We start from the raw sequence: 18,471 nt of genomic DNA, 5'->3' as shown, positions 1-18,471 counted from the left end.
GAAGATCCTTAGGATTTAAATTTCTACTTTATAAAACAAGGCTATTTCCAAGCTGGCTTCCTTTCATTCTCTTTTCTCTCTCTCTCTTTCTAAAGTAACTCTTTCCTTTTTGATCTAGGTCAGTCATTACCAGGCTTCCCTGGTGGCCCAACAGTAAAGAATCTGCCTGCCAACTCGGGAGACTTGGGTTTGATCCCTGGGTTGGGAAGATCCCCTGGAGGAGGAAATGGCAACCCACTCCAGTATTCTTGCCTGGAGAATCCTATGGACAGAGGAGCCTGAAGGGCTACAGTCCATGGGGTCGCAAAGAGATGGACAAGATTTAGCAACTGAACAACAAGTCATTACTAAAGATTTTACAAAAAGGTCTGGGCCATGTGTGAGACCTAAACACACATCATCATTAGGATTTTCACCATTCCCTAGGCCTAAAACTAAGATGTGGGTAAATTCCTAGGCCACCATCAGGGCCAAATCTCAAAATGGGAGGCAGCCACCTAGGGGAGGACACCATCATCCCAAACTACCAACAGAGCTGGCTCTACGGTGTGTGGGGTTTCTCGGAGGAGGGATAAGGAAACTGTCTGTCAGTGCAGGAGACACAAGAGGTGCGGGTTCGACCCCTGGGTGGGGAAGATGCCCTGGAGTAGGAAGTGGCAACCCACTCCAGTATTCTTGCCTGGAGAATCCCATGGACGGAGGAGCACAGCAGGCTGCAGTCTATCGGGTCGCAAAGAGTCGGACGTGACTGACATGCACACACACGGGGTAGGACTGTCTTACAGGCAAGGATTTTGGATGGAAACCAAAACTGGTTTGTGTTTGTTTGTATATTAAGATTGTACCTATTTGCTGTTCTTGTTCTATTTTTAAAAACTATGAGACATTGATTATATAATGTACAAAAGTGGAAAGGATAGTGTCATGAACCTCTATGTACCTGTCACCCAGCTTTAGCAATTATCAACACGTGGCCACTCCTGCTTCCTCTGTATCCCGACTCTCTCTCCTCCCCCTCCCACCTCTAGTTACTCTGAAGTGCAGTAGTGGATCCACATCTGACATTAATAAGCCCCCCAGGAAAGCAGCCCAGAGAGCCAAAGCTGAGCCTTTGTGTGAGTGGTTCCTGGGCATCCCTGCTTCCAGCCTGCAGCATGGAGGTGCACTCTTGCCAGTGGAAATGACCAGATGCCCAGTGCTCATCTGGGGATAAACAGGCACCTTCACCATTGAATGCCTGTGTTCCTTGAATTTAAAGGTGCTCTTTCAGGATTTTACGGATCATGGTGCCTGATTTCAACAAGATCCTGATCATACTGTTCAGAGGATGAGCCCACAGCCAGATCTCAGAAAGCACAGTGTCCTTTCCAGACGTCAGGATGTGACTGCAAGAGGAGAGGTGGGAAATGGGCTTTCCTCACTGAAGTCAAGGCTCGAACCTGCTTCTGGGTGCCCTCTCTGAAACAGAGCAGCAACTTCCTGCCGTTTGCTAGGCACACAGCTGAGTCACTTCCTGACGCACGGAGCAAGGTGTTCCACGGCTTTTGACTCAGCGGCATGAAGATGCTTTTTGAATCGACAAGCAGCTGATGAGCCCTAGCCTGGACTGGTGCAAAACAGAAGCGCGTGCCCTTGCTTCAGCACAGATGGGCCCATAGACACCAGATGGCACGGAGGCACTGGGTTCCCGATGCCCAAGAACAGTGTCACCTTCACGATGGACGAGAAGAAATACTAGCTAACGCTCACCACACCGTCTCTGCACCCCAGGACAGTCCTACATGCTCTCCTGGCGGTGCTATGAGCAAGCTGCCATGGATCCCCCTATCTTGCAGCTGAGGAAACTGAGGCCCCAAGCAGACAAAGAACTAGTCTTCCCATGACTGACTGATAAGCTGGGCTTGGAACCAGACTGTCCGACTCCAGAGCCTACCCCTGGGAGCAAGGCTGCCTTTCCATCCTGCTCAGAAGCCTGACTCTGATTGTGGGGATCACAAAGTTCCTCCACAAACCGCTATGCCTGAGCCTTTGCAGGGAACCCACTTCTCTTCTCTAGGGGTTACCATACACCCTTGACCCTGAGGCCCATCCTCATCAGGCAGAACCGTTCACTGGTCTCCTCCAGAGGCCAAAGCGGATGTTGGAAGCTCCTGCCCGGCTCAGGTTTTGCCGGGCTACAGCCCTGAAAAGCTGGTGTGGCTTCTGTCATGACTGGTTAATAGTAAAGGGGTTATGTGGCTCGAAACTGAAAAGGCACAGAGAGGTATTCACCCCTGTATTCCAAACACTCAATTCCTCTTCCCTAGATGCAACCATGGTACCAGTCTCTTGCCTAACCTTCCAGTGATATTTCATATGTATAGCAATGATATATATTGAGTTGGCCAAAAAATTCATTCAGGTTTTTTTGATAAAGATGTTATGGAAAAAGCCAAATGAACTTTTGTCTAACTATTAAGGGGCTTCCTGGTGGGTCAGCAGTAAAGAATCCACCTGCAGTGCAGGAGACTCAGGTTCAATCCCTGGGTTGGGAAGATCCTCTGGAGAAGGAAGTGGCAACCCACTATAGTATTCTTGCCTGGAGAATCCATGGACAGAGGAGCCTGGCAGGTTACAGTCCCAAAGTGTCAGACACAACTTAGAGACTACACTACCACCACCATAAATATTATACACACACACACATCACACACACACACACACATCACACACAAACATCACACACACACACCACACACACACACATCACACACACCACACACACACACATCACACACATACATCACACACACACCACACACACATCACACACACACAATCACACACACATCACACACACATCACACACACATCACATACACACATCACACACATCACACACACACAATCACACACACATCACACACATCATACACACACAATAATACACATCACACACACATCACACACATCACACACACAATCACACACACACATCACACACACATATCAAACACAATCACACACACATCACACACACAATCACACACACATCACACACACAATCACACACACATCACACACACACATCACACACGCACACTCATCACACACACACTCATCACACACACACATGTGTATATTTATTGTTTTTCTCCCCATATTTTCCCTACTGTCCACTGGAGATGTCACCTCAAATTTCAACACTCTCCTATCCTGCAAAGTTGGGAATCCACAGGGTTCCAGGGCTCCTGACAAGCTGTCCCATCTACCCCTGCCCGCTCACACCCTCATCTCCACAGTCAGACTGAGAGACCACCAGGCCAGGTTCTTGGTCCCAGGGCCCAGTTTAGCTTGGCTGCTGCAAGATGCCCATGACTCCTGGGTCGTTCTTCACAAAGAGTTCAACCCCAGGATGGCCAGGTCTGAGCCTGCTCTGACTAGAGCCTCCATGCTCCCCTCCGACTGCCTATACCCTACCACTGGGCCCTGTTATCAGCACAATCCCCCACTGCTGCAACTCATCTCTGGATGTTCTCTTCACCTTCTTGCTGTGACTCAGCAGCTCACCATCCTGGCTGCACAGTAGAATCATCTGGGGAGCTCTGACAATCTGCTTCCATCTGGACCCCACCCCCAGCGATCCTGATCAATGAGTCTGCTTGCTGGATTCTGGTTAGTCAGGGTGGGCCTGAGCACTGGTAGCTTTTCCTGGTTCTTGCAGCTCCCAGGGGAGCCTGATACGCAGGGAAGGGCTGAGCAAATGACCCTAAGGCCGAGGTGGCCCCGGCAGCCTCTCGGGTGAAGGCTGTCTTCTCGCACATGTGGGACCACTGGGCCTGGGTGGACAGGGTGCTGCCCGCTCTCCAGTCCACTCCCCCACATTCCCCTGGGCACTGCCTCGCCTCCCAGCACTACTGCTGCCGTCATCTGAGTGACGAGAATCGTCGTCTGAGTGAGTTCCGTATCTCCATCAATGTCCCCTCCAACAATCTGCCTCTGGCTCCCTTTTCCTTCTCCCTTCTGAGACAGGAGGGAAGGGGGCGGGGCACAGCCATTAACAGAATGACAGGGCTGTTGAGGATACGAAAAAAAGTGGTTAGAGCCGGTTACAGCAAGACGGCAGGAGATTCCACTTTCGGTGGACCTTGAACCTCTTTATACGCCCACTGTAATGTATTAGCTACATGACGTATATCCACAGACACCAGGACAGTTCCCAGATAGCACGAAAGACCAAAAAGTGGGTGATAGCCTAATTTCTGGAAATCCCCACCCTCTTCCCCAAAACAGTTGCCTATGAGATTACCCAGCCCATAAAAACTAACCACCCTGTATTTGGGGGCCACTTGAACTTCCCATTCCCTGGGACTGCTTTGCCTGCTGAGACAGACTGCATTCTACCTTTGTGTATCTTAATAAACCTGCTTCCACTTATTCATTCATGGCTCATTCTTGAATCCTTCCTGAGGGAAGCCAAGAACCCTAACTTGGTAGCCCATCAGAGGGACTCACCTGAGATCTAGAACATAACCATCCTCTCGCACCCCATTTTCCTGCAACCTCCCCCTACTCTTGTCCTTCCCCCCACTTCTACAGTCACACCACGGCCTTTGTCATGACTAGGAGCTGTGCTCCAAGTAAACCTTAGTTTTAAAGATCCCATCTTCCAAAACACCCAACTTTCTAGCTCACCTCTAGTATCTAGACTCTACAACATTTTTCAGCCTTGCTGGGAACTCCAGCCCTTTGGCCTCCCTCCATTTCACTGCCCCTCACCCTGTTTGGATCCTAACTTCCCTTCATCATTGGCTTAGTCAATGTCCATCCTCTTCATACTCCTTCCTCACACTCTCATCTGCCCAGCCATCTCTCCATTGTCACCTTGATAAGCTCCTGACCCGGGTGATGTCCAGCCTCCCTCTACTCTGGGCTGTCCCCAGGCAGCAGTGCTGGACACAACGTAAACCTTGGGCCCTGACACATGGGACCTTGGACTGATTATTTACCTCTCTGTGCTTCAGTTTCTCCAGCTGGAAAACGGGGATAACAATAATACTTCGGGACCTTGCTAGCAGTCCAGTGGTTAAAACTCCACACTGCCGGTGCGGGGGGAGTGGGGTTGATACCTGGTCAGGGAACTCAGATCCCACATGCTGTGTCATGAGGCAAAAAGATTTTTTAAAAAATCTTTTTCACAATAAAACTTCTAGAATCATTATGAATTTAAATGATTTAATATACATAAGATGCCTCACATAGTAAATACTGGCTGCTGGAAAACATGATTGGTTTAACTGCTTCACTGTAGGAGCAGCCTGCCTTCAGAGCTGGTAAAATGTGAATAGCTGTCCACCGTGGAACCGGAACCACACTTGCTGTCTTCACCGCGGTGTTCGACCCTTAACCTCCATCGTCCCCCACCCACCCTGCGTGAACACACTCCCCATCTTGTGTGCAATTACGTCACACTCACCCCTCCTTAGGCCTCCAACCCCATGCCCCGTCACCGTCTCTACTCTCAGCTGACGACCTTGCTGCCCACTTCACATCGAAAAATGACCCAATGAAAAGAGAGTTCCCACACTGAGAAGCTTCTGGCCAGCGCTTCTCAGTTGATAGCTCTTTGTGCTGGCTGGCCCGTCGCTCCTGCTTCTGGGGGACAATGTCTGCTCTGAGCTAAGACCAACTCCTCCACCCGGGCGCTGGGTCCCATCTCTCTTGCTTATTCAAGGATTTTGTTCCCTCTTCTCCCATAGCATCAATTTCACCCCTCCTTTTTTTATTTTCAAAAAAGTGTATAATACAATGGTTTTTAGTGTATCACAAGACTGCACAACCATTCCCACAATCAATTTGAGAACATCATCACTCCGAAAAGCAAGCCCATACCCATTAACCACTGCTCCCCATTTCCCCCCAACCTCCCAGAAGCCCAGTCCTAAGTGACCACTTGTCTGTTTTCGGTCTCTACAGAGTCCCCTATTCTGGACATTTCATACAAACAGATTCACATAATAAGTGGTCTTTTGTGACTGGATTCTTTCCCTCAGCGTAATGTCTTCAAGGATGAAATCATCCATGTTGTGGCATGGACTTCACTCCTTTGCATGGCCAGCCAATATTCCACTATATGAACATACTACCTTTTATTTTTCCATTCATCAGTTGATGGACATTTGGGTGGTGTCTACTTCTGGCTATTATGAATAATGCTGCTAGGAACACTTGTGCACAAGTTTTTGAACATATGTTTTCAGTTCTCTTGGATATGTGCCTAGGAGTAGAATTGCTGGGTCACATGCTAACTCTGTCTAACCTTCTGAGGAACTGCCAGACTGTTTTCCAAAGCGGCCACACTATTTTACATTCCCACTAGTAATATATGAGGGGTTATTTTTATCATCAGAATTCATAACATTCTGAAATAACACCTTTGATCTCACAGTTCTCTTCTGGTTACCACCGCATTTTCCATTCCTCTGATCCCCTTACAGCAAAACTCCTGAAAATAAATGGTCTTTATTACTTGTCTCCAGTTCCTCCCCTCCTATTTTCCCTTGAACCCACTGCTACTAGACTTTGGCCCCAACACGCCACCAAAACAGCTCTTGTCAAAGCACTAGCGATCCTGCTGCGGCCAAATGCCTTGGCCCTTTCCCAGTCCTCATCATCTGACCTTTCAGCAGCTGTGGACTTGACCCTCCTTCTTAAAGCACTTTCTCCACTTGGATGGAACTCTCTGCATTTCTCTCTCTCTGTGTGTCTCTATCTCCCTCTCTTCTCCGTCTCCCTCACTGACTATCTCTCCCCTAGCCTCTACAAGCTGGGACCCCACTGTTCAGTGTTCAGTCCTTTTCTCTGTGTTGACTCTCTAAGTGATTACAACCAGTCACAGCTTTAAACTCTCTAACTCCCAAATTTATACTTCTGCCATGTTCCAAAGTACTCTCATAGTTCCCCATCAAACCTGCTCTCCCCACCGTCTTCCCTCATCTCTGTAACTGTCAACTCCACCCTTCTAGTTGGTCAGACAAAAGGCTCTGCAGTTCCTTGTCATCCCTCTCTCTCACACCTCACATCCAATCCAGCAGCAAATACTGCCGACTCTACTTTCTAACTATATCCTCAATCTGACTACTTCTCATCACTTCCACTGATGTCACCTGGGCTCCCTCCATAGTCACCTCCCACCTGGATGAATTCTGGCACCTGGATGGAGCCTTCTAGCAGGTCTTCCTATTTTACCGTTGCCCCCTCAGACGTCTGTGGCGACCAGAGTGACTCTAGGAAGATGGAAGTCAGATCATGTCACTACTCTGCTCGGAAACTTCCAACAGGCCCCACGACACCCTGAGTAAACGGCAGAGTCCTCACCTGGCCTGGCTCCTCACTGCCCTCTTGACTGCAGGTCCTATCTCTCTCCCCTCCCACTCCAGCCATAGCAGCCTCCTTGAGAATGCCAGACTTGTCCAATCTCAAGGGCTTTTCATTCATTGTTTCATTTTGGAATGGAATGTGCTCCTTGCAAATACCCACGTGCTCTGGTCCCTCGCCTCCATCAGGTCTTCACTCAAATGTCACTTTCTCAGGGAGGCCCTCCTTGAGCACACTAGTTATGCAGCCCTCTCCCCAGTGCCCTGAATCTGTCTTTCTCTGCTTTTTCTTTTCCTCCTTAGCAACATCATCCAACAACTCCTTTATCTTATATTAGTTGTCTCCCTTCACTAAAATATAAGCTACTTCAGGGCCAGAAAGTTTATCTGCTTTGTTCACTGCAGGATCCTGGGACCCATAACAGTGCCCAGAACATAACAGGAATTCAGTGAACAGTGTACTTTTGATAAACATTCCCTGGAAGTTTTGGTGGTTAGATAATCTATTCTAATACATTGTATATTGGGCAACTCACATCATTTAATGTACGGTACCCCATACTGACTTGGGTTTATAACTGGATGGAGAGAAGCAGCCCAAAGAGTTCAAGAAGTTTATTAGCCACTAACATAAGGGACTGTCCCATCAAAGGCGCTAGTGAGTCATCAAGGTATCCTGGCCACACTGCATTCATCACACCCAGTAACAGCTTGAAAACACGGACTGCAAGTCCAGGTCCTCTAGCTTGGATTATTTCTCATGTTGGAAGCCTGTATAGGAGGGGGCATCTTCCTGATTATCCAGTACACCCATGGAGGGCCTATGCTTTGTTAAGGTTGATTCTGAGATGCCCTGGCCAGAAATCTTGGACGCCCCCACCACTGCCAAATGGCATAACCCCTGGTGATGTCATTTACACTGTGGTCGATCTGAATGGAGCAGTGCACAGGTGAGGCGCCCGTGTGCAGCCACCTGGCATTCTATAGCACTCTCCTAGAGCGAGGACTTGAAATGCCTCCCAGTTCCCCATATCTCACCAGGCCCATGCTGAAACAGCCCCAGATGTGCAACAGCAGTTTGCCACGTACAGACAGACATTTGTCTCTGAGCGTGGATCCACACTTTTTGCAGATGGTTGGAAAGTTTTGTAATAAATAGGAACTTCACCCCAACTATCACCACTGAGCCTCACTTGCCTAAAACAAATGATGGCACAGACTTTGAAGGAGATCCTTGATCCTTTGACCTCTGAGGCCCTCAAGCCTCCCCTTCCCTGCTCAATTCATCCCTCCAGGGTCAAAGGTAGGAGCTTCCTGCTCAAGGTCTCAAGATGTGCTGGCCCCCGCCCTAGGTTCTGTGCATACTTGAAACTCACAAGAGCTAGATGGACCAGGTCCCACACCTGCTGGTTCTTGACCTGGATCCTCTTGAGCCTTTCAGATTTGATTTCTTTAAGCTTCGCCTCAGGAAGACTCTGGGGCTCTGCAAATGCTAAAGTGGGACCACACTGTTCTCTGAGTATCCAAGAAAAGGTGCGGGAAAGGAGCACTCCTATTATTCAAAGTGCACATCAACTTCTTGCATCCATCTGATTGGCAAAACTCAGATGTACACTGCAATTGGCAAAAATTGCAGCGTAACAAACGTGGAGCAAGTAGGACTCCCATAAACAACTGGTGGGAGTGATAATAGATGCAACCACTTTGGACAGTGATTCAGCCAACATCTAGTGAAACTGAAGACACGCATACCCTCTGAGACATCAATTCTATTGCAAAACATACACACCCTAGAGAAATGTGCATTCATGAACATCCGTGTCATATGCTTATTAGCATTAGTGGCAATGGTGAGGATTGAAAACAACTTAAATGACCATCAACTAGAGGACGAATAAGTAAATTCATCCTCTAGCTTGACCATCAACTGGTCATGTAATGAATACATTCATTACAGTGGAATACAATACAGTCATGAAAATGGATGCACTAGAGTTACATGTATCAATACAGCTAAAATCTCAGCAAGCTGCAGAAGGTGGTATATAATGCATTTATATAAAAATTTAAAGTATGCACATATGTTCTATTGTTTAAGGACACACATATATTTATTATAAAAATTTTTAAATGAATTAGTAGAATAAACCCCAAATTCAAGATAATAGTTATTTTAGGAAAAGGGAAATGAATGAGAAGAGAATGGATACTTGCTATTGTTGCTGTATAGCTGCTAAGTTGTGTCTGACACTTTTGCAATCCCATGGACAGCAGCCCACCAGGGGGCTTCCCAGGCAAGAATACTGGAGTGGGTTGCTATTTCCTTCTCCAAGGGCACTTTTATGGCATCTGTAATATTTCATTTCTTAAGAACGTTGATTATATTATTATATGTGAGTTTATATGTCTGAGATGTTTCACTTAAAAAGATGTGTTAAAGAGTGCTAAATCAGTGAATCAGAAGGGAACAGTATTGTATGTGTTGGGCCTGGTAGCTAATCTTATGAATCGGTTCCACTGGCTTCTGGAGTTAAGTCCCAGGCTCTCCTAACAACACTCAGTGGCCCATTAGACTTGTGTGAATCTCCACATTCATGATCATCTCTAGAGTATATAATTTTCTCATAAAATTCAACAAAGCATAATGGAAAGTCTCAAGTGAACACAGTAGATTGATCACGATTCTAGAAATACAGTTGAATTCATTCATAAAAACCACTGACTTTCTTCTTACGGCTGTTTCCCCCCCAAAGAAAACATTTGCAATTTTCTCCTCTTTGTCAGACATCACATGTTCACAACAACATACCCCAGCCAGGTGGCTCCAGAGTCACACTCATGCCTCAGGAGATTCACTAAGTGCTTCACAGAGCAGACCTCTGTGCTCATCCACACAAATCCCAGATGTTACATCCAAGAATGCCAAGGGCCAATCATCCTTGTCTGATGAATATGGAAGGATGTGTGTCCTGCGCCTTGTTACCCACCCCTAAGCATCAGCTGTTTGTAGCTGCAGAGCTGGGGAACGGGGAGGGAATGGGGCTTTCAAACTCCACCAGATCTGGATTCTTCTCCTTGTGTCATGAGTCTGGACCTTCTGTGTAATCATTAATGTGTGTGTGCGTTTACTCAAACACATGTGTGAGACAGTACTATTAAGGGACAAGGTCAAGACACAGGACTGGACAAGGTCCAGTCTGCAGGCACAGGGCCAGAACCCTGCCAGGCCGGACCGAAGCTTCACCAGGTCCCTGATATTGCTACTGATCAGCTGGCATTAGGAACTGAACTTTCTAGCCTGCCCACCAGGGCGACTAATGTACTTCTTGCCTAGGGTTACCCTGAAGGGCACGCCAATGTGCATTTGAAATTCTCTTATTCCTCAGTGGACTGGTGCGTGCCAGCTGCGCCTAGCGGTCTGAAGAGCAACAGAGAGACCGGGCCACCTGGTGGGCAGAGACCGTGCTTAGGAAATTGGGTGTCCACTTTCAGGACACTTATGCCCCTGAGGCAGCCCTGGGAGCCATGCCCCAGAATCCTGCTCTTCCCTCACTGGGCTATTGGGAGGATTAAGTGAGAGACCTGGCTGGCTTCGGTAAGGGTAAAATCATGATTCACGCGGTCTTTTACCTTTAATAAAATAGTAACCCCATTCCCCTGATTTGGGTACAAGTTGGGATTCCCAGGGAGCTTTCTTTAGGCATCTTCTTGGTTCCTACTGTTACAGATTCACTCAACGAACCCCCACCCCCACCCCCACAGCCTGGCCAAACCTGACTTTCCACTGTGGCCTGAAGCGCGTCCAGTGCCTTTCCACACTCTTGCGCATATAGCTCCGCTGAAATCTATCTGCACCCCGAGGCCGTTTCAGATGTCACTCCTCCCGGAAGCTTCGGATTTCACCCATACTGATGCACTGCCTCTCTCCTTGGAACCGTGCATGCGGGGCCTGTGCTCCCTTCCCTGGTGCCTCCGTCCAGCCAACACAGAGCCCGCCACCCAGCAGGCCCTCAGCGAGTGTTAAACTGCATGAAACAGATGAGGCCCAGCAGAGCTGTCCGTGTTCCCCAGGAGCCTGTGACCCTTACCTTGGGAGTGAACATGTGTAGGATGCCGTCGATGGCCCCCCGCAGCAGCAGCCCCCGGACCAGGAAGCAGGCCAGCACCACGTAGGGGAAGAGGGAGCTGAAGTACATCACCTGCAGAGAGAACAAGGACCCGCTGTGGGCCCAGCCCCTCCTGCAGCTGGCACCCCCCTCCCTGCTCCCAGCTGGGGTGCACGGGCCACCTCTGATGGCAGTAGAAAGCAGAGCCCCAGGACCCCCCGGGCACGCTGCCAAACCCACCGCACGTCTGGCACTGAGCCACGGCAGAAGCAGGCACACAGACGGGCTGGAGTCGGTGTGGCTGTGCCTGAGGCTTGTTTTCTCTTTCAAGGGTTGGTGGGGCTGGGCCCGCAGCCTCCCCACCCCCAAGGGCTGCCACTGGGGCGAGGAACCCTTTGCTCTTCCCTCTTCATTTTTTTTATGTCTTCATGCCAGCTTTTCTGTCCCTGACTCCAGGGGACTCCCTAAGGATCTCCCCTGTCCTTGGAGCTCCTTTGACAGAAAGCATCCAGGAGGGTACAGGCACAGCTCCCAAACAAAAGCATCAGAATAAGGTCCTGCCTCTTGTGATTATAAAGTATATTTTCTTTTCTAGCACATGCATTTCTTGAACATTTCTATATCCCCATGTGCCTGGCACAGAGCCACCCACAAAGGAGATGCTTACAAATAGTTTACTGTGCTGAAACAAACCAAGAGGGCTGTTTGGGGAGGATGGCGTAAAGGTTAAAAGCATGCATGTCCAGAGTTAGACCACCTGAGCTCTGATCCCAGCTCTACCATTTTCCAACCATGCGACCTTGAGCTATTCACTTAACCTCGGGGTGCCTCCTTTTCTTCATCTATAAAATGGGTATAATGATTCCGAAGGTTGTTGTGGTCCAAATGCACTCATAAATGTGGCAGTGTGTGATCCATGACGTGAAGTGCTAGCTACTAGTCTGGCCTTTGCAGAGAGAAGAGGCGGTGGCTGAGATCACACTACCTTTCTAGGGCTTAGCTTCCCTGCTCATCAAATCCACCAAAGAACCTGGAGCCTCCGACAGACAAACAAGGTTCTGGTTTGAGCCCTGGGGCTGACTTGCTGGCTGTCTGACCATGGGTGAGATGGGTAGATTGAGCTATAGGATTTCTAACATCTTTTCCAGCCCTGGCAGTCCATGAATACTGATACATGACAAAGAAGAAAGGGTCCTTATTTGAAGGGAAAATGACCTGCTGGGAGAAGGTGTGTGGGGTTATGCTGGTCTGCATCCTCAGAGGCTCTCAAAGTCCCCTTCACTCAGAGCACCCACCTATTCACAGAGCCCATTAGTTACATATACAGTGAACTGTTAGTTTTCACCAAAAATTGCTGAGCAGGCTCTTCTAGGATTCTTGCTAGGGAAGCTGAGGGGCAAGTGTCTAGCCAAACGTTCTAGTTCAATACTCCTGGTTTTTTTTTTTTTAACCTTAAAGTTTGCAGAGCAGCCCTGAGTTATCCGAGCGTGGAGGCAGCTGGGGTCATGGCAATGATCTTCCACAAACCCATCCTGGTGGGCTGTCCACAGGGACCAACACTACAGCAGCGACACTCCCATCTCGGACCTTTCACGGTGGCCCAGAGTGCTCTGCCCCTGCCGTCCACACTTTTCTGCAGCACCCTCTCCCCAAGTAAGTGTGGGCGTCCCCTGGCCACTCACCTTCCCCGAGGACTGGATGCCCTTGACGACAGCCATGCCCACGATGCTCCAGGCCACGAGGAGGCACAGAGTCATCTTCCAGTTGAGGCCCCCACTCTCCGAGATGGAGTTGGAGATGTCCAAGGCCTCTCGGTACCAGAAGTAGGTAGTGGCTGAGCTCTTCTCACACTCTGCCTCCACCACTGAAATGGCAGCAAAGGCCGCAGGGGCCCGTGAGACCACCTCCCCGGCTGGAGCCCAATCCAGGGCAGCTGAGCATGGTAGCAGGAAGGGACTGCATTGTTCTGGGTTAGCCAGGGTCTGGCAGATGGACTCCTGGGCCACCGAGGAGTGGCCTAACTGATCTAACTGAATTCCCGCTCATGTCATTCCCCGGCCCATGTCCATCAGTGGAGAGCAGGAAGGATTGGGCAGAACTGGCCTCAAGTTCCTTGGGAAAGGTCCTGACCTAGGAGCCAGGCCCCTGGGTCCTCATCCTAGATCCTGAGCGAAATCAGCGGTGTGACCATGGGAGAGTTGTTTCTGAACCTCAGTTAACCCATTTATGAGGAGGCATAAATCATCCAGCCCTTTATAGGACTGGCATGCAAATATAGATTGTTTCCAGACAGAATAGTGCTAGAGTAACACAGGGTAATTAATAATAACTAAACAAAACTCACAATTTCCAGAGTTACTCCTACACTCACTATTTCATTCAACTCCTATAAGAACTCTGTGGGACGGGCTGGCAAGAGATCATCATAAGAGGACATGAGGGGACTTCCACGGTGGTCTAATGGTTAAGACTCCATGCTTCCAATGCAGGGGTAAAGGGTTCAATCCCTGGGTGGGGAAACAGATCCCACATGCTGCACGGCCGAAAGAAAAAGAAAGTGGGAGAGATGAGGATCAGAGAGGGTAGGTGGCTTATCCAAGGGGGCACAGCAAGTCAACGAAATCCCAAAATCTGCAGGGAAGGAATGGAGACTCAGATGTGGAGAATGGGTTTGTGGACACAGTGGGCGAAGGAGAGAGTGGGATGAACGGAGAAAGTAGCATCAGCAGCCTAAGCCTCCCCTCTTAGGCCCTGTGGGTTCCTTCCTAGGACAGAGCTAGCTGGAATCCCCAGGTGGGTTCCTTAAAGAACCATACTTGCCTGCCATGGTCCCATTCCTGGAGACAGGGCACTCACTCCAGGGCAGTGGGTACTGGAAAGACTTGAAGAAGTAGAAGATGCTCCACCCGATGATCACATTATAGTACAGCCCCACAAAGAGGCAGACCTGCAGACGGGGGTCCACGGGGATCACAGAGGCTGCAGGCAGCTCCGCCCCCTCCCCTCCCCCATGCACAGCCTTGAAGGAGGAAGAGGAGATGGGACGGTGGTAGCAGAGGGCCTGCTCCTAATCCTCCACTCATCTGTTATTCGGGGAATCCACAAAGGAATGTTTCAGATATTAAAGTTCTCTCCTTTAAGCAATGAAGTCTTAAAATGTTAATCCTTTCCAGTTTGAAATTCCTCTAAGATGCCTGAAGCACTTCCCCATCATTTCCTGATGACTCAGGATTATAATTCCAGAACTGCCCTAGGGGGCTATGGAGGCATGCCCAGTTATCGCTGCCACAGTAAATGGCCCCAGACAGCTGTGCTTATTGAGGTCCTGTAGATGCTTCTTATTGGCTTCCCATGTCCTCCCTTCTCTCAGGATGCTGCTTTCTCTTTGGTACTGTCAGAAGCCTGCCTCTAGAAAGACATGACTTCTCATTTTTTGGAACATGATAACCAACCTTGGTAGAACTGTATTTAAAACAAAAGCACATGGATCCTGACTGAGGCTCAAAGGGGTTTCCTTTGAAAGCAATGCTTCTACATGTAGAGATTTTCTGCATCCACTTGGGATGCAGACCCCTGCCTATAGCCAGAGACCCCCTCTCTTTCCAGGGGCCTGGCTATCTGATGTATGTGACACTGCTGAGCAGTGTGAGGGCTGAGAGACCCTGGCTTCATCAATTTTGTCTGAGCCCTGGTATGCATGAGCAGACACTCCTATAGCATACCTTACATGTTTGGGAATATAGCGGGAGACATGCCCACTGCCTTTACTGGAATGCTTACAGTCCAAGGAGGAGGCCCCACTCACACTCATGCACATATACACAGCCAGCCCCAGCAGAGGGCACTGTATTCGGTCCTGTCAACCTGTGCAGAGGTGATCTCTCCCAGTCTGCCTGAGGCAGGTTTGGGCTGGCCCTGTTGCCAGGCCTGACAGATCCTTCCAGAGGCAGATTCCAGTTTTCATCCTGGGTGTGAGCATGGGCACCTGCAGACTTTGCTCCTAAGCGAGGCTCGGTTTCCCCACCTGGAAAGCTAAGCAGGGCTTCATCTGCAGCCCTGTGGATCACCCTGTAACCCTCATGGAGCATTCCCATCCAGGCCAGTAGGGTCTCCCCATCTCCCACTGTTCCAAAGCCACACCCCTCCTGGGTTGGCCACAGACCCCTGAGGCCTTCTTCAGCTCCGTTCATGCGCACAGCAAACTGGAAAGGAGACACCATACCCCAAGGCTGCCTTTTCTCACCCAAATAAAATACCCTCTAACCCAGGAGAAAGGATGGGCCTCCCTCACAGAGTGCTGATGGGCTAGTAAGCAGAGCGGGTATCTGGGATGGTCCACTTGTCCCCAGAGAACTCTGGCTGAGATGTCCCAGGCCTTTCCTCCTTCATAACAGTCCCAAATATTACATCATTCAGGCAGTGGTGCCAACTTCCAGTTTAGGAAGTATGTGGTCCTGAGACACCAGCTGGATGCAATACTCAGGATGAGGGTCTCCCTCCCTGCCCTTCACCTCTCCCAGGACTCTGGGCTGTAAGCCCTGTGCCCCAGAGCAGCCCCTCTGCCTCCCAGCCTGTGCCCGCCACCGGCCCCCAACTTACTATGCAGCTGGAGAAGCCGATGCCGCCCAGGCGGGGGCACACATAGTGCCACACGCCGATGCTGCCGCGGCGGATCCTCTGGCCAACAGCCAGCTCCAGGAAGAAGAGCGGGATCCCGATGATGATCAGCAGCACCAGGTAGGGCACCAGGTAGGCACCTGGGGAGGAGGGAGGGATGTGAGAGGGCGTCTGGAGCATGGCAGCCAGGTAAGGGAGGGGTGGCAGCCAGGTAAGGGAGGGGTGGCAGCCAGGTCCTACAGCCTCAGCCACATCTCCAATCATCCTCAAACTGTCTCCAGGCCCTGTGCTCCTCCAGGAATGCTCCGGCTTACACATGCAACCTACCACACGCTGGCTGCCCAGACCTCCTTCTCCCCCTTGGCTCCACTGACCCAAAACACTAAGGGAGGAGCCAGATGGATGTCAACGCCTACTATTCACAAGGCTGGATTCAGAGGCAGACAGCCCCACCTCCCTACGCATTCTGTGGACACCTGTTCACACCCCCTCCCGCCCACAGAGGAGCAGCCCCCACCCACTGGCCCATCAGAGGCACAGACCCTGGGGTGCCGTCCTCCCCAAGTCTGGGGGGACCAGATGCTGACACAGCAGACTGGCCAGCTCCAGCGAAGCAGAGCTTGGAAGCTCTCCAGGGACACAGGGTCTGACAAGCATCGCCATTAATCTATAGCTAATTGGGAGGAACGGAAGAGAAATTAGCAGTTTAGGAAAGCATAGCCAGGAGGATCAAAAAGGATAGAATGGATCTCACTAAAGATTCCAGACAATAAATTTAGCTTGCTGTCCCAGGTCTCACGGCAGACACAGTCTCGATTCCAAGTGACAGGGCATTTAGCAGAGGAATTAAAGCCATGTCTGGACACAGACAATTGACTCTGGTGGAGAGCTGTGCCAACAGCCCAGTCCTGTGAGCAGTGCTATTGGCACAGCTCTGCCTGTCTGTTAAAGGTGTCTCCAGTGCCCACCATTCCCAGACCAAGCCCTGCAAACTGGGAGCCTCCAGAAGACCCCCCAGCCACACTGCTTTGTTCCCCATAATGCAACATCCCAACATGTGTAATAAACCCAGGAGTCAGGCACCTCTGGGGCCCACAACTCGGCACTTGGCAACAGCCCATTGTTGGCTATTCTATCCCAGGGTGTGCAGTGGGGCTATCTGGGCCACGGAAGGCACAGACACTATCCCAGGAGAGCTGGTGGGACCCTCGGGTTCACCTGAGCACTATCAGCATGCACACACACATCACACACGATCAGCTGAGCATATACATGCTGAGAGAGGGCCGCGGGTCCAACGGAGCTAGTCAGAAAAGGCGCCCAAGGGAACAACCCCCCGCAACTTATATAAGAGCATCTAATTCATGCAACACACACGTGCACACGGTCACATGAACACATACATTTAACTTGTCACTAAAGAGCCTCTGCATCATATTATAAAAGGAGAGGGACCTAAAGGACCCCCGGTTCTGTCTTTTAACCCAGCTCTGTCTCGTGGTCTCCAGCTCTGGGAAACGGAAGAGCAGAGGAGTGATCTGAAGGACAGCAGAGGGACACAGGCTCCCTGGTGTTGTATTTCACCCACGAGTCCTCAGGTCGGGGAAGACGTGCAGGGAGACAGGTCTCAAGGATCAGAGAAGTAGGATGGCATTTTCTGTGGATGCCTTTCTCCTCTTCCCAGGGAACTAGGGAGAGTCTCCAGGTAATTGCTATCCAAAGACAGGTGCTGCTGCAAAGACTTGGCCCCCACCAGCCACCACTCAGGCCCCAGGACTCCGACTGGACTGGAGGCTGCTTCAACACACTGAGGTCTAGCTAACCACAGGGCTCAGGGGACTACAGGCTGGATGAGCAGCATTCTGCCTGGGTTCACAGGTGCTTTTTCATATCAACCCTTATTAAAGTCATTTGGACATGCACCCTCCTCTACCTTAGAAAATACAAGTGGGGACACATCTGAACTTACTTTGATGGTTCAGTGGTTTTCGGGGCCTCAGGTCATCAGTCTAAACAGCTGGGAGCACTGTTCAGGGAGTTATAAAATTTAGGAGCACATGGCTGCAGAGAGTTAGATTCTGGGGTCTCTGAGGCTTCCTGGATCTCTAGCACGTCTCGCTATTAATAGCAAGCCCCAAGGTGGGCTTTGAAAGACCACCTTGATCTCGGCCCGTTGAGATGCGTGCTGAGCGGGGGGTTGAGATCCAGACCCTGAAGTCAGACCTTCTGGGCCTGAGTCCTGGTTTCACCACTTACTGGTTCTGTGACTTTGGGCAAATTGCTTGATCTCTCTGTGCCATTGTTTTCTTATCTATGTAGAGGATGAAGATATTAGGTAGAATCATATGAAATTGCTGATATTTGATCATTTTTTACTTAAAATGCCCAGTTCA

General features: G+C 50.0%; 1 protein-coding gene across 4 annotated transcripts in view; it reads right to left on the bottom strand.

Annotated features, from left to right (window-relative positions):
* Nucleotides 1-18,471, bottom strand: part of SLC6A17 (solute carrier family 6 member 17) — a 55,541-nt gene that overhangs the window by 17,198 nt on the left and 19,872 nt on the right. For all 4 annotated transcript variants that reach the window (XM_018045889.1, XM_018045888.1, XM_018045890.1 and 1 more), the window contains 4 exons: nt 16,061-16,218; nt 14,282-14,408; nt 13,144-13,325; nt 11,444-11,554 (listed from right to left, as the gene is read on the bottom strand). In XM_018045889.1, coding sequence (XP_017901378.1) covers nt 11,444-11,554; nt 13,144-13,325; nt 14,282-14,408; nt 16,061-16,218 — 578 coding nt within the window. The remainder of the gene's footprint in view (nt 1-11,443; nt 11,555-13,143; nt 13,326-14,281; nt 14,409-16,060; nt 16,219-18,471) is intronic.

This window comes from Capra hircus, chromosome 3, assembly GCF_001704415.2.
Source record: "Capra hircus breed San Clemente chromosome 3, ASM170441v1, whole genome shotgun sequence".
Taxonomy (NCBI): domain Eukaryota; kingdom Metazoa; phylum Chordata; class Mammalia; order Artiodactyla; family Bovidae; genus Capra; species Capra hircus.
This window is presented reverse-complemented; position numbering and strand designations above follow the sequence as displayed.